General features: G+C 47.3%; 1 protein-coding gene across 2 annotated transcripts in view; it reads right to left on the minus strand.

The window, feature by feature from the left end:
• Positions 1-11256, minus strand: part of LPO (lactoperoxidase) — a 16131-nt gene extending 4875 nt beyond the window's left edge. Inside the window, exons 1-6 of one of the 2 annotated variants that reach the window (XM_040497023.1) lie at positions 11094-11256; positions 9340-9457; positions 8862-8991; positions 7889-8095; positions 6056-6380; positions 4016-4176 (exon numbers count right to left, since the gene is read on the minus strand). In XM_040497023.1, coding sequence (XP_040352957.1) covers positions 4016-4176; positions 6056-6380; positions 7889-8095; positions 8862-8991; positions 9340-9457; positions 11094-11241 — 1089 coding nt within the window. In that variant the 5' untranslated portion in view covers positions 11242-11256. Of the gene's footprint in view, positions 1-4015; positions 4177-6055; positions 6381-7888; positions 8096-8861; positions 8992-9339; positions 9703-11093 lie in introns of those variants that run through there. The other variant, XM_040497022.1, reaches the window with a different exon arrangement.
• Between the last annotated feature and the right edge of the window lie 2816 nt (positions 11257-14072).

Raw genomic sequence — 14072 nt, forward strand, 5'->3', positions numbered from 1 at the left:
AAAAAAAACTTAAAAAAAACCTGTCATATGAACTAAAGCCCACAAAAGTATGCCAGACATACATGTTAAACCCAAACAGACTTAAATAGGATCCTGAGTCTCCTAACATAATAACTAAAGTATCTAGGATATCATTTAAAAAATCACTCATAATGCCAAGAACCAGAAAAGCCACAGTTTGAATGGAAAGATAATCAATTGATGCCAATACCTACATGAATCAGGTACTGAGATGATCTGATAAAGATTTTAAAACAGTTGTCATAAAAATGCTTCAACAATCAATTACAAGTTACCTTGAAACACAAAACAGACCATCTCAGCAAAGAAGTAGAATTTATAAAAAAAATACTGAAACTGTAGAATTGAAAAATACTAACTAAAATTAAAACTTGTTAGGAAGACCCAGTAGTAGAGTGGAGATGACAGGGTAGAACTAAAGACAGATCAGTAGAATTAACTCAATCTAAGCAACAGAGAGAAAATAAACAAAACAAACACACAAACACCTCAAACAAACCAGAAACCTCAGGGCTCTGTGGGACAATAACAAAAGAGCTAACACTCCTATTAATGGAGTCCCAGACATAGAGAAGAAAGGGGTGGCTAAAAAAGAATTTGAAGAAATAAGGTCTAGAAACGTCCCCAAACTGGTGAAAGACATACACTTACAGATTCAAGAGGCTGAATGAATACCAAACATTATAAACCCAAAGAAATGTACTCCAAGATGCATTACAATTAAACTTCTGAAAACTAAACACAAAGTCTTAAATATCGCCAAAGAGAAGCGACACATTATCTACAAATGAACACCAATGTGAAACCATGGAGCCCAGAAGGAAGGGGCATAGCATTTTCCAAGTGCTGAAAGAAACCAGAAGGAAGAGTAAAATAAACCTGAAGCAAACAGAATAGGCTAAAGAAGAAAAGTCTTATTAATGAGGAAAGACCTTAGACAGAATTCAACGTCTGTTCATGATAAAAACTCTCCATACACTAGGAATGGAGTGGAACTTCCTCAACCCCATCAAGAGCATCCACAGAAGATTTACAACAAACATTACACTTTTTTAAAGTTCATTTATTTTGAGAGAGAGAGGAAGAGAGAGAGAGTGACCACAAGCAGGGGAGGAACAGAGAGAGAATCCCAAGCAGGCTCTGCACTGTCAGCACAGAGCCCGATGCGGGGCTCGAACCCATGAACCATGAGATCATGACCTGAGCTGAAATCCAGAGTCAGATACTTAACCAACTGAGACACCCAACCAACTGAGGCACCCCAACAAACATTATACTTAATGGTGAAAGATTGAATGTTTTCCCTCTAGGATTAGGAAGACAAGGATGCCAGTTCTCACTACTCTTATTCAACACAGTACTGCAAATTATAGCCACTGATATAGGACAAGAGAAAAAATGTTTAAAAACATAGATTACAAAAAGAGAGATACAACTGTCTTTATTTGCAGATGACATGATTGCATAGAAAATCTTTTTTTTTTTTTTTTTTTTGAAAATCTTAAAGATTCTACAAGAAGAACTCCCCAAACTGAGCTCAGCAAGGCCAGGGTCAACATATAAAAATCAGTTACATTTTTATGCACTGATAAAGAGCAAGTGGCAGGTCAGAAAAAATTTAATACCATTTATGACTTACCCAAAGAAAATGAAATATTCAGGTACAAATATAACAAAACATGTACAGGATCTGTATGATAAAAATTACCAAATGCTGATGAAGTACAGCAAAGAAAACCTAAACACTTAGGCACACTGCATTTACAGATTAGAAAACTCAATGTTGTAAAGATGTCAATTCTTCCTATATTGATCTATAGTTTTGATACAATTCCTATCAGAATCTCAGCAAGGTTTTTTTTTTTTTTGTAGATGTAGATAAGCTTATTTAAAAATACATAGGAAAGGGACAGACCTGGAACAGCAAAAACAATTTGGAAAAAGAATACAGTGGGAAGAATCATGGTTCCCCATGGTAAATCTTGCTGTGTAGCCACAGTAAACACTGTGGTGCCGGTATAGGAATAGACACATAGATTAACAGAATAGAATAGATAATTCTGAGATAAATTCATATTAATATGCCCAAAAAATTTTTGATAAGGAACAAAAGCAATTCACTAGAGGAGGGATAGCCTTTTCAGTAAGTGGTGCTGAACAGTTGGACACCCTGTGGCCAAAGAAAATGAGCCTCACCCTAACCTTCACACATTATACAAAAATTAACCCCCAGTGGATCATGGCCTTAAGTGGAAAACATAAAAGTATAAAGCCTTTAGGAAAAACCCAATAAAAATCTTGGAGATCTAGGACTACAGAGAGTTCTGAGATTTGATACAAAAGCCCAACCCATGAGAGAAAAAAAAAAAAAAATGTGTCCTGATTGGACCTCATTAAAATTAAAAACTCTTACTCTGCAACAGATTCTGTTAAGAAAATGAGAGATTGGGAGAAAATATTTATAAGTCACATATCTGATGGAAGATTTGTATCTAAAATATACAAAGAACCCTCAAAACTTAACATTAAAAGATAATCCATCTGAAAATGGGCAAAATATATGAACAGGTATTTTACTGCAGAGGATATACAGGTGGCAGATAAGCACAGGAGAAGATGTTCAACATGATTAGCTGTTAGGGAAGTGCAAATTCAAACCACAATGAAATAACATTACATACCTATCAGAAAGAGTAAAATAAAAAAACAATGACAACAAATCACGACCAGGATGCAGAGAAACTGGATGTTTCATACACTGCTGGTGGGAACATAAAATAGTACAGTTACTCCGGAAAATAGTTTGGCAGTTCCTTTTAAAACTCGAAATGGACTTGCGATATGACCCACTGCACTTGGGCAGAGTTTTCCCAGAGAAAGGAAAACTTACTTGCATGAAGAAATGTATACACGAATGTCTATAGCAGCTTCATTCATAATAGCTCCAAACTGGAAACTCTCCAGATGTCCTTCACTGGGTAAATGGTTAAACAAACCAGGGAATACTACTCAGCAACAAAAAGGAAGGGACTGTACAGGTACAACAGCCTGGATGAACCTCAGGGCAATTATGCTGAATGTAAAGAGCCAGCCTCAAAAGGATACATACTGCATGGTTTTATCTAGGTAACATTCACCAAACAGTACAGATGAAGAGCAGATTAGTGATTGTCAGGTGATAGGGACCTGGGAAGGGGGAGGGTGGATGTGGCTATCAGAGGGGGGCAGGAGGGAGTCCTGAGGTGATGGGAGAGTGAAGTATTTTTATTGTGGTGGTGGTTACATGAAACTACACATGTGATAAAATTGCACAGAGCTACACACACACACACACACACACACACACACACACGATTGCATTTAAATCTGGTGAAATCTGAATAAGACCTTTGGTTGGTGTCAATGTTAATGTCCTGCTTTTGATGTTGTACCATAGTTATGCAAAAACATTAGCACTGAGGAGGCTGGGTGTGTGTACTGTTTTTTTTTTAACAACTTCCTGAGAACCTATAATAATTTCAAAATAAAATGCTTAAAAAATACGTGCACAGTTAATTCTAGTTAGTCAATCAGCCAATCTACAATAGCAATGGACTCTGCCTGTGACATGTGGCTTAGGTGCGGAGAATTGAAAAAGAAGACAGTCCAACTGAATAACCCAAAGAGCTCTGCAACAGTCAGTCCCAGGAGAGACGGAGACTTTGGTCCCAGTGATGGTGGCATCTGGGCAGGCACACTGAGTGACCAACAGACAAATGACTCTCCAACACTCTGAGTTCAGGGATTCATTTTGGGGCAGAGAAGCTAAAGAAACAAGAAGGAGGGCTGAAATAATGAGGCAGTGGGAAGGAAGCAGCGGAGGAGAAGGGAAGAGGAGGTGCGGAACACAGAGGAGGTAGCTGGAGGGTGGCTGTGGGCAGAGCAGGGGTGGCGGGGCGGGGGGGGGGGCAGAAGCTAGGTGGGTGAGGGAGGCAGTGCTCCTGGGCTTCTGTACCTGCATGAAGGCTCCCAGGATTTTCCGGGCTTCCTGGTAGAGCTTCTCTCCATCCCAGTGAGGGTTGAGTCTCTTTAGTTCTTTGGCCAGCCGGTTGTGCTCTCGGAGAAGGAGGGTGTGGGAAGCAGCCAGCAAAGTGTGCTCGGAGGCTCGGAAATCTCCTGAAAGTCCAGAAGGCAGGAAGGTTGGTTCCCCCTGAGTAGCCCCAAAACCCAGTAACTTGCACAAAGAAATACACGATAGTGCCCCCAAGGGACCCTCTCCTAAGCCCCTCCTTCCAGTTAACCTAAGGGAAGTCAAGTGGAATGGGATGGGGGTTGGGATTCAGAGGTTTGAATCTCAGCTCCACACACATGATTTTTAGCTGGGTCACTTTGGACAAGTTACTTGGCATTTCTAAGCCTCAGTCCCTGTATCTGTGAAAATGGGGATAAGAAGGCTGACTGCACAAGACTGTGCTCGAAACTACAGATGACATGAAAAAGGAAAATTTTGCTAATTACAATCCCAACTCCTTCTAAGATGGGGCAGTACAAACAGATAAGGGCTTTTGGTGGAGAGAAACTTTGAAAAGTTTTATGAATGGGAGTTTGAGGGCAGGTTCCTAGGTAGGGTCGAATTTGTCCATGTAACAATGGGAGAAGTACCTAGAGATGGGGGCCTTTGGAAGAAAGGAAAGAAGAGAGTGACAGGATAGGAGGTCAGCTAACTGGCAAAAGACCAGGTGGTCACAAGGGGATTTCTTGTGTCCTCTAATCTTTAGGAAAAGTCTATTAAATTCCCAAATGCTTGGTCTTACCGGATATTTTTGTGGAAAACAGGAAAGGGCTCAGTTTTGTATCTGGATTGATGTGAGATATGTGTGAACACAGAATCGAAGAGATCTACCCAAGAGATCTGGGCCTATGGACTGGCTTTCTGCCATGTCCAGGTAGGTGGGGCGGGGGCGGGGGTTATCCTGACAGAGTAGATTTTTGGAAGAGGAAAGGCCTCCAGGAGCCCAAGGCAAAGAGGACCAGGAGGACATGAGGCCCCCAGAATGAACAGAATTGGGGGGCTTTGGTTGTGCACAGGTTGTATGGAGCAGGGGCCTTGTGCCAAGTTTATAAAAAGCCTTAAAAATATGCATTCCTCTTAATCTAAAATTTCTTCTTCTAACAAATTATCTTAATAAAATTATTAAAAATGAGTCCAGGGGCGCCTAGGTGGCTCAGTCGGTTAAGCATCTGACTTCAGCTCAGGTCATGATCTCGCAGTTCCTGAGTTCGAGCCCTACATAGAGCTCCGTGCTGACAGTTCAGAGACTGGAGCCTGCTTCCGATCTGTGTCTCCCTCTCTCTTCTCCTCCCCCCTCCCCTGCTCGTGCTCTCTCTCAAAAATTAAACATTAAAAAAATTTTTTTAAATGAGCGCAAAGATTCATCAACAAGGATATTCATTACCTAAAAACAATAAAGTAAAAATTAAAATTAAAATAAAAAAATAAAACATAAAAATAAAAAAAACAGGAAAACTAGAAATGACTTAAGTGTTTCTAAATAGGATTGAGAAAATAAATCATGATAATGTATGTCAGGGAATATCAGGCAGACAGTAAAAATCATGCTGGAGAATATTTAATGATGTGATATATTAAGTGAAGACATCAGGTTATAGAACATAACTGATAGTATAACCCCAATTATGTAAAACAATGTAGAACTATATCTATGATTTAAAAAACCTGGAAAGGTGGGCATTAAAAATGTTAACAATGATCATTTGTGGGTGGTAGGTTTTTCTTATTTGTGCTTCTCTGGATTTAATTGTTTTGTTTGTTTGATGGTGAACACATGTTCTTAGATTCTGTATTCATCCGGGCCCTTCTACCAGTCCTGGACCAGTGCCAGAGGCAGTGGGGGCTTGGTGTGCATTTTTCCAGAAAGCATGCGGAAAGCAGAAGCAGTAAAGCCTCTCTGGAAGCTACCTAGCAGCCTCCTGGTTTTTCTGGTCTCTCTCTGCTCCCAGTCCTTGGGCCCCTCTGTTCCCAGCCTGGACTCACCTGCCAGGAAGCAGGGCACTTGGGCCGTGGTGTTGATGAACTCACAGGGGCTTGGCTTCTTGATGTCAAAGGGCAAGTAAGCCAGTCCGTGGTCCCAGATCTCCTGGTTCACAGCCATGAGGCCCAGCGGGCTGCTGAGGTTTCGAAGGCGGCTGGCCAGGCTGGGCTCAGGACCGTATACAAGGCTGGCATCCAGGAAGGAGGTCAGAGCGTTAATCTGATCTCGAGCCAGGGACTGATAAGGTGGAGTGGGGCAGACGAACCCAGCTCGGAAGAAGGGCATGCACTTCCCTTGAGTCTTCACCTTGGGGTCATTGGGAGGGAACTGCAGAGAGATTGGGGGGTGGGTGACTGGGCAGAGGTGGCACAGCTGGGATCTGGCAACCTCTCCCCAGGGTGGGTCTGGATGCGGCTGGCAAAGATGCTGATGGAGCCCTTCTGGGACGCTGGGACCAGACACTGATTCCAGATGCCTCCTGCTGACACTATACATCCTGAGCCACAATGCCCTGAAGTTCATTACATCCCACTGTGTAAAAGGTCTGAGGGGAATCATTCACTCTTTTATAGCAGAGGTTCCAAATTTTTGGTGGGGAGGGAGTCCTGAGATCCCTGGACAGGGAAGCAGGACAAGAAATAGGAAAGGCTTTGTTAATAACTACTATGAACGGAGTACTTGGGGGGGGTTCAGTCAGTTGAGCGACCGACTCTTGATTTTGGCTCAGGGCATGATCTCGTGGTTCATGGGTCGAGTCCAGCATTGAGCCCTTCCCGCACGAGTCCTCCCTCACAAACTCCCCCCTTCCATTAAGCCTCCCCCCAATGAACACTGTGATGAGCCCCTGAGTCCAAGTCTGCTTGGTATTCTCTATCTCCCTCTCTCTTGACCCCTCCCCCATTTGCTTGCATGCACTCTCTCAAAAGAAATAAACAATAAAAAAATTACTAAAAACAGCTACCATTTATTTATTTTGGATCTAACATGTGCTATGCATTATGCATACTTTATCTCACTTTGGTCCTCAAAAAATGTAAGGTAGATAATTCAGTTCCATTTTACAGGTGAGAAAATCGAGGCTCAGAAAGGTTAAGTAATTTGTTCCAGAACTTGTAAACAGGAAGGGAAATATATGGGATTCAGATCTAGACTGACTTCTCTCCACAGTCCGTGTTCTTTACACCACAGCACAGAGCCTTGATTTGTTTGAGTGAATAAATCACTCTCTAACTGTAAAATAAGAAAAAAATGGGGCACCATTGCAAGTGCCTCTCTCTTCCTGCTGGAAATCCCCACAAATCCCTGCTCTCACTCTGATTCATCCATCAAATTGCAGCTCTTTCTGGGAGCAGCCGTCCCAGACCCCGATGACTTACAGCAGCGTTCTACAAACTTCACTGTGTATAGAAGGAATCTCCTAGGGATCCTGGTATAATGTAGATTTTGTTTCCCAATGTCTGGGATGAGGCTTGAGATTTTACATTTCTAAGAAGTCCCCAAGTGATGCCAATGCTGCTGGGCCAGGCACATAGACAACCCGCCCCTCCCCAGAGCTTCCCAATTTCACCATTAGTGGTTACTTGTCCATTTCCCACACAGGCTCTTTGTCCTTGAGGAAAGGAACAGTGTCTTATTCACCTTTGAATCCCCAGTGCTTAGTGCCATGCCTGGCACGGAGTAGATGATTAATGTCTATTTATTGAATAAATGGATGAGTGAATGAATGGATGTGTGAGGCTTGGGAAGCTGTCAAATCAGCATTCGAGATCTACCATGAGGTACCCTGCTACATCAGGGAGGCAGGGGTTTTGTTACCAACAGCTGCAGGGGCCTACCATGATGGGGAAGCAGTTGTCTCCCTGGATACAGTACTTGTCACACTGGGCTTTGGAGTACTCGCTGCTCCCCAGCTCGGTGTCGGGGGCAAAATCCAGGTCATGGTCCACAATTTGACCCCACTGCATGAACAGCAAGGACGTGTTTTGGTCCAGAACACCCTCCTCACTCAGGTAGCCTGCAATCTTGTTGGAAACCTCGCGGGCCTACAGATGGAGACAGAAGGGGAGGAAGGATTGGAGGAAAAAGTGCTTTGAGGAGTCAGATTCAACTGCAGTTTTATTGAACACCCAGGGTATAACAGGTACATTTAATCCCCATGACAAGTTTGTGAGGTGGGTGGCATTACACCTTTTCTGAAGGTGAGGACACTGGAGAGGTGAGGCCAATTTCCAACGGTCCTGCAGCTACAAAAGGGGATAGTAGGGATGAGACTGAACACACGTCTGTGGGAACTGATGGCTTGCAAGGCCAGTGACCTTTCCACTATGGAAAAGGGAAAACAAAGACAGGCTGCTTGTGAAGCGACAGGGAGGTGCCAGGTGTCTGGGAGGAGGAGAGGGGCTCTGGGGGAGGGGCTGCCAACTCAGAAGAGGCCAACAGATAGGACCTCCGGGCAAACAACAGCTGATGCACCCCAGGGGCCGGGGCGGGGTAAGCGCGGGCAGGATGGGGCAGGGAGGCCATCTGCCTGGGAGACCCCAGGGTTTCTGGCCTGTGGGCAGCTAGGACGTGACCACCACGTGGCTGGGCTCCGGGCTCCGCTGCCCTCTAGTGGCACTTAGGGGAGCACGGCCCGAGCCCGTCCAAGTCTCCGCCTCTCCCCGGCTGCGGGTCCCACCTCGTACCTCCGCCCTCCCACCTATTTCTTCTTCCGTTCCGTGCGCGTTTGGTGGCGCTTCCCGTCCTCTCTGGGTTCTCCCCCTGCACCCTCCCGCTCGGGGCTCGCGCGCACCCCGGGCCCGCCCTCACCGGCGGGAGCGGGAAGCCGTTCCGCGTCCTCCCCGGCGTCCACCCGAAGGGCAGGGAGAGCCCGTCCTCGTACTCGGCGGGCAGCCAGCGCGCCAGCGCCCTGTTGGCGGCGCCCAGAGCGGGGTTCCTCCTGAAACCGAGCAAGACGCGCCCTCAGCCTCGGCCCGCGCTCCGGGCTCCGCTTCTCCAAAGCCCTGGGGGACCCGTAGGGAAGGGGCGGGACTCCGCCCGAGGGAAAGGGGGCGCGGGGGAGGCGCCTCTCAGACGGGGAGGGGGGTCGCTGAACTGCGTCCGCTCTGAAGGCGCGGGACTACGGCGGCCCCTTTGGAAGACGGGGAAGCTCGGGAAGGGTCCAATAAGAACGGGTTCCGGTGGGCCGCAGGCCCGGGAGGGGGAGGCAGCGGGGGTTCTGCCGGGAATGGCCAAGCGGCAAAGCCCCTAGCTGGGCCGCCCCCGACAAGTGCCCGTGCCCCCTCACCTGTTGTTACAGTCTCCTGTAATGGTTCGGTAAGGATTGTCCTTGTCACATTTCACCACAGGAACGGGGGCACCACAGCCCACCTCCCAAGACAGTGCAGTCAAGTCCAGGCTAGGTTCTGAAACAGAAGGGACGCCAGAGGGGCTGAGTTCTTTCTCCATTCTGAGGCACGGCGGGGAGGCAGGAAACCGAAAGCAGAGGGGAACTTACTTTTCTGGGAATGCATTTGTCTGTTTTAGGTAAGCAGTTCTCAGGTGGTTTCTTGTTTAATCCTGACAACTCATTGAGGTAAGAGGTTTAATTCCCATTTTACAGATGAGAAACTGAGACCACATTGCTCAAGGGACTTGCCCAAGGCCACACAGGTAGTAACTGTGAAAGTTGCTAGCATTGTTAGTGATTTTTTTTTTTTTTAAAATCAGGGCATTCGAATCAACAGATCTTTCTTTTAGAACAAAATACCGCTGAGAGGTTAAGCACATGTTGGTAGGAGTTAGTCTGATAAGACTGCTTTTCTTCTTCTAAAGCTTCACTGACATCTAAAGTACCAAGCAAGCAGGAACCTAGATAAGGAAGATGTTGGGAAGATACAGGTAATTTTTAAAAACTGTTTATTATCGAGAGAGGGCAAGTAGGGGAGGGGCAGAGGATCTGAAGAGGTGGCTCTGTGCTGACAGGCTGACAGCAGCGAGCCCGATGTGGGGCTCGAACTCACGAACCACGAGATCATGACCTGAGCCAACGTCAGGTGCTCAACCGACTAAGCCACCCAGGTGCCCCGGGACAGGTAATTTTTAAGTGAGGGGCGCTGTGGTCCTGGGAGGAGTAACATAGTGGGGCTTTACGCAGCAGAGGCTCCCGTGCTGGCACAGAAAGGAGAGAACTGCTAACCTCCTAAAGCAGTCTGTGATCCATCCCGGTGCCTGCATGAAAGAGAAGCAAGGGAATCTTGCTCTATGGGGGCTTCTTCAGGGGACCATCTGTGAAGGTTGGCAGGGGCAGGGGTTCAACCCTCTGTACCTTTTGAGTCTCAGAGTCTAAAGTGATCCCTATTTCTCCCTACCTCATCCCAGTTTCCTTCTTTTGGAACTTTGGAATTTGCTCAAGTCCTAAGCCTGCTATCTTCCTGGACCTGCTGTTTTCCCAGGAAGAACGTGCAGCCCCTTCCTCTGGCTGGGACCAAGCCCCTCCCTCTCTGACCCTCCAGAAGCTGTGGCATTTGGTAGGGGTGGGAGTGGACGGGTTGGAGATCACAATCAATCCGTCACCTCATTGTTTCAGCTCCATATTATGCAAGACAAGATGGAAATCTCATCTCCTGTGACATAATCCCAGTAAATCCCCCTGATACAGGTGGCTTACATGTCTCCTTTATGGAGACATAAAGCACAGTAGTGGTGACACTGTGGTTTGGGACAGGGAGCCCATGTTTGTTGACTTTTGTACTTCCTCTGGACAGAGGCTTTACAGATGGCATTACACAAAGAGCATGAATGTCCCCTTATTTGGAGTTGGCAGTGTGACCTTGCTGGGCTTGAGTTCCTTTCTCTGCAAACAAAACAAAACAAAATAAAACAAAACCATACTGGCACAGCTGTCCCCTCAGCCCCTCCATGCTCTGCAAGCCCATGAATCTGAGCAGGGAGAGCCAAGGAGGTGCTCCTAATAGGGGATACAGCTTTTGGTGACTCCTGTTCACTCCTGCGGGGTCATGGCCCCTTCCCACCATCAGAGGGTCAGTGGGTTTTCTGTACCTGTGGCATTGGTCAAGGCCACTTTCTGCCTCAGTCTCTTTAAGGATTCTTCCCACACCTGCCCGTTGCGGATGGCTGTGCGCGCCTGGCCTTTGGCATGCTTGAGGTACTCCGAGAGCTGTCGAGTGGTGGGTGCCTCTGAGCTCATGGCGGCCTTTAGCCTACAATGGAGAGCGATAGGAGAGTCAAGACTGGGCCCTCCAGCTCTGAAGCTTTAGAAGGGGTGTGAAGGGATGTGTGTCTGGGGAGGAGCCACAGGGGATGGCGGCAGCGCGGGCAGGAGACAAGCACTCCCGCGCTCTCAGAATCTTTCTCATTTCCTTTCTGATGCCTCTGGAAAATCTCTTCTGGGAGGAGGAAGCTACAGTGTGTCTTTAAGCTTCGTTGGGTCTGGTTCTGAGAAAGGGCAGGCAGATGGAGGTGAGCGCTTCCTGAATTAGAGGGTTGTAGCTGTGCTGGCTGGGTCAGAATTAATTAGAGAAACTTAAAAACACCTAAGCCCAGGATGTCCTGACTCAGACTGAGGAACTCCTGTCATGTAGGAGTTTAGAAATAACAAGAGAATTCTAGAGATAACAAGCCTAGGGGCCTTCAGTTCTTCCCATGGAAACATCCTTAACTGCAGCTAGCCCTGGAGTTAGCGTGGAGTTTGCTTCGATGTGGGCTGTAGCATCCAGCCTCTTGCTGACCATTTTTGGGGCAAGATGTTCAGCCTTTTTATTCTTAATTTCCCATGTGTAAAGGGAGAAGCCCAAATCCCTGCTACTAAGAAGTTTGGGACAAACACAGAGATGACTGAGTGCAAGGTGGTGTTAGGAAAGTGCCTCCATGAGAATCCACCACCCCTTCCCCGTGCCTCAGTCTCCACACATGTGGGAGGAAGGGTTCCGTGGGATGATATCTATGGCTCTGAGACTCTGAAACATTGGAAGTTGCTCAGCTTCTCACAAAAGACAGCTCTGCTTTCGGGGTACAGTTCACTGGCTGCAACAGCTGGCCTGATCTATAGGTTAGGTTCTTAACTATTTCCAGGGTGAGGGGGCATGGTGTCTCAGTCTGAGGGACTTCCTGGGCAGGTGGGACAGGGACAAGGATGACTGGGATGATTGCGCTCTACTTGGCAGGCCTACCCCCGACCAGCCTCCCCCAACCTCAATTAAAAAGACCCAAGACAGTAAGCCAGACTGTCTTTTTGCTGCTGTTGCAAGAGACTGCGTGGCCCAGTGGCCAGGAGGGCTACACTGTCCAGTATGGTAACTTCCAGCCACAAGTGGCTATTTAAATGGAACTTCATTAAAATTAAATTAAATTCAGTTCCTCACTGGTACTAGCCACATTTTAAGTGCTCAACAGCCACACGTAGTTACTGGCTCCTGTGTTGGATGGCCCCGATACAGAAAACCATCACAGAAAGTTCTGTGGGCCCGCACTCACCTGGAGTTGGAGCTTAGGAAGCAAGATTTGAACATTGGCTGGTTTGACTTGTGATTGCCACTTACTGGTTATGTGCCCTTGGGCAAGTTACTTAACCTGTCTGTACCCAGCTTCCTTATCCATAAAATGAAATAACGACATTTCGTTGAGCCATGCTATTTGATCATTTTGACCTCAAAAACAAGCTATTTCATGTAGTTCAATTTAGCATTTCATACGGTTTGGGGGAGGAAGGACTGTAAAGCTCCTTGAGCTGTATCTGGCGTGGAATACACACATGTGTTAGCGTCAGCGCCACCGTCCTCATAGGCCAGGGCCCAAAGGGTCCCCCACCCAATAAACAAGGTGCGCTGCTGGGCCTTCCAGGGCTCTACCTGGAAGGTCCCACGCAAGGTTCTGCGTGCTCCTTCCTTCCTCCTGTGCCCTGGGCTCTGCGTGCTTCCCCGCCTGAATGCGGGATCCCTCCTGCTTTGCTCAGGGCTGGGCTCCGTGGGATCAGCCAGGGTTTGGGAAGAAGTCTTTACCCATCTCCAGGCCTCCACCCTCATCCTAGCCACCGTCGCCTTCATCTGGACGGCTGTAGCAGCCTCCTGACCAGGGCCCCGCCCCACTCCCCATCTCTCTCCACCCCCTGCTGTCTGTTCCCCACACGGCTGCTGGAGCGCACTTAGAGTGAAAAGCAGACCATGGCACTCTGCTTACCCTGGGAATGGATGAATCCATCTGCTTATTGCACACATACTCCTATTGTGGTGCCATCACTGCCTGTACCTAGTTCCAAAACATTTTCATCATCCCCCAAGGAGACCCTATACCCATTAAGCAGTCTCTTCCAATTCCTCCCCTGCCCTCCTCCGCCAGCAACCTCTAATCTGCTTTCTGACTCTATGGCCCTTAGCGTCCACCTCTCTGGCCTACCTGCACGGTGTGCTCCTCCCTGTCTACCACCTCCACCAGCATTGGACTTGTTTCTGTTTCCCGAACACCCTAAGCTCTTTCCCGCCTCAGTACCCTTGCCTTTGTCCTTCCCAGTCCCTGGGATGCTATCCTCCCGGCTCTCTACATGGCTGGCTGCTTCTCATCCTCCATCAGGCTTCCCTGATCCCTGGGCCTAGAGTAGCAACCATCGCTTTGTTTATTTCCTTCATTGGATTGTTTGTGTAACAAGATGGTTATGTGTGATTCTTTATGTCTCCATGAGGCCCCTAAGTCCAAGAACTAACCAGTAGGAATGAAGTCCAAAGCATGGCTGGTCAGTGCACAGCTTGCAAAGGAGGTAACGAACACTGATTTTGTGGCCTTTACTGTATCCTTACCTTGGGGCTATAAAAGGATTGAAGTTAAGGAGGGAGAGAGAATTTTTGTTTGGAGATAGTTACTGAAATACCAAGTACTTCCCTACTGCCACCATGGGGCTTCCTCTGTGCTTTAATTCTAGTGATAAGGGACTTAAGAGGTGGGCTAGAGTCATGGCCAGTGGCTGATACCTGCCCAAAGAGCCTACAGGAGTGGAGGCTGGCACCACGCACTTAATAGAGTAAGCCA

This window comes from Herpailurus yagouaroundi, unplaced genomic scaffold (assembly GCF_014898765.1).
Source record: "Herpailurus yagouaroundi ecotype Mexico unplaced genomic scaffold, PumYag 189, whole genome shotgun sequence".
In the NCBI taxonomy this organism is placed as follows: domain Eukaryota; kingdom Metazoa; phylum Chordata; class Mammalia; order Carnivora; family Felidae; genus Herpailurus; species Herpailurus yagouaroundi.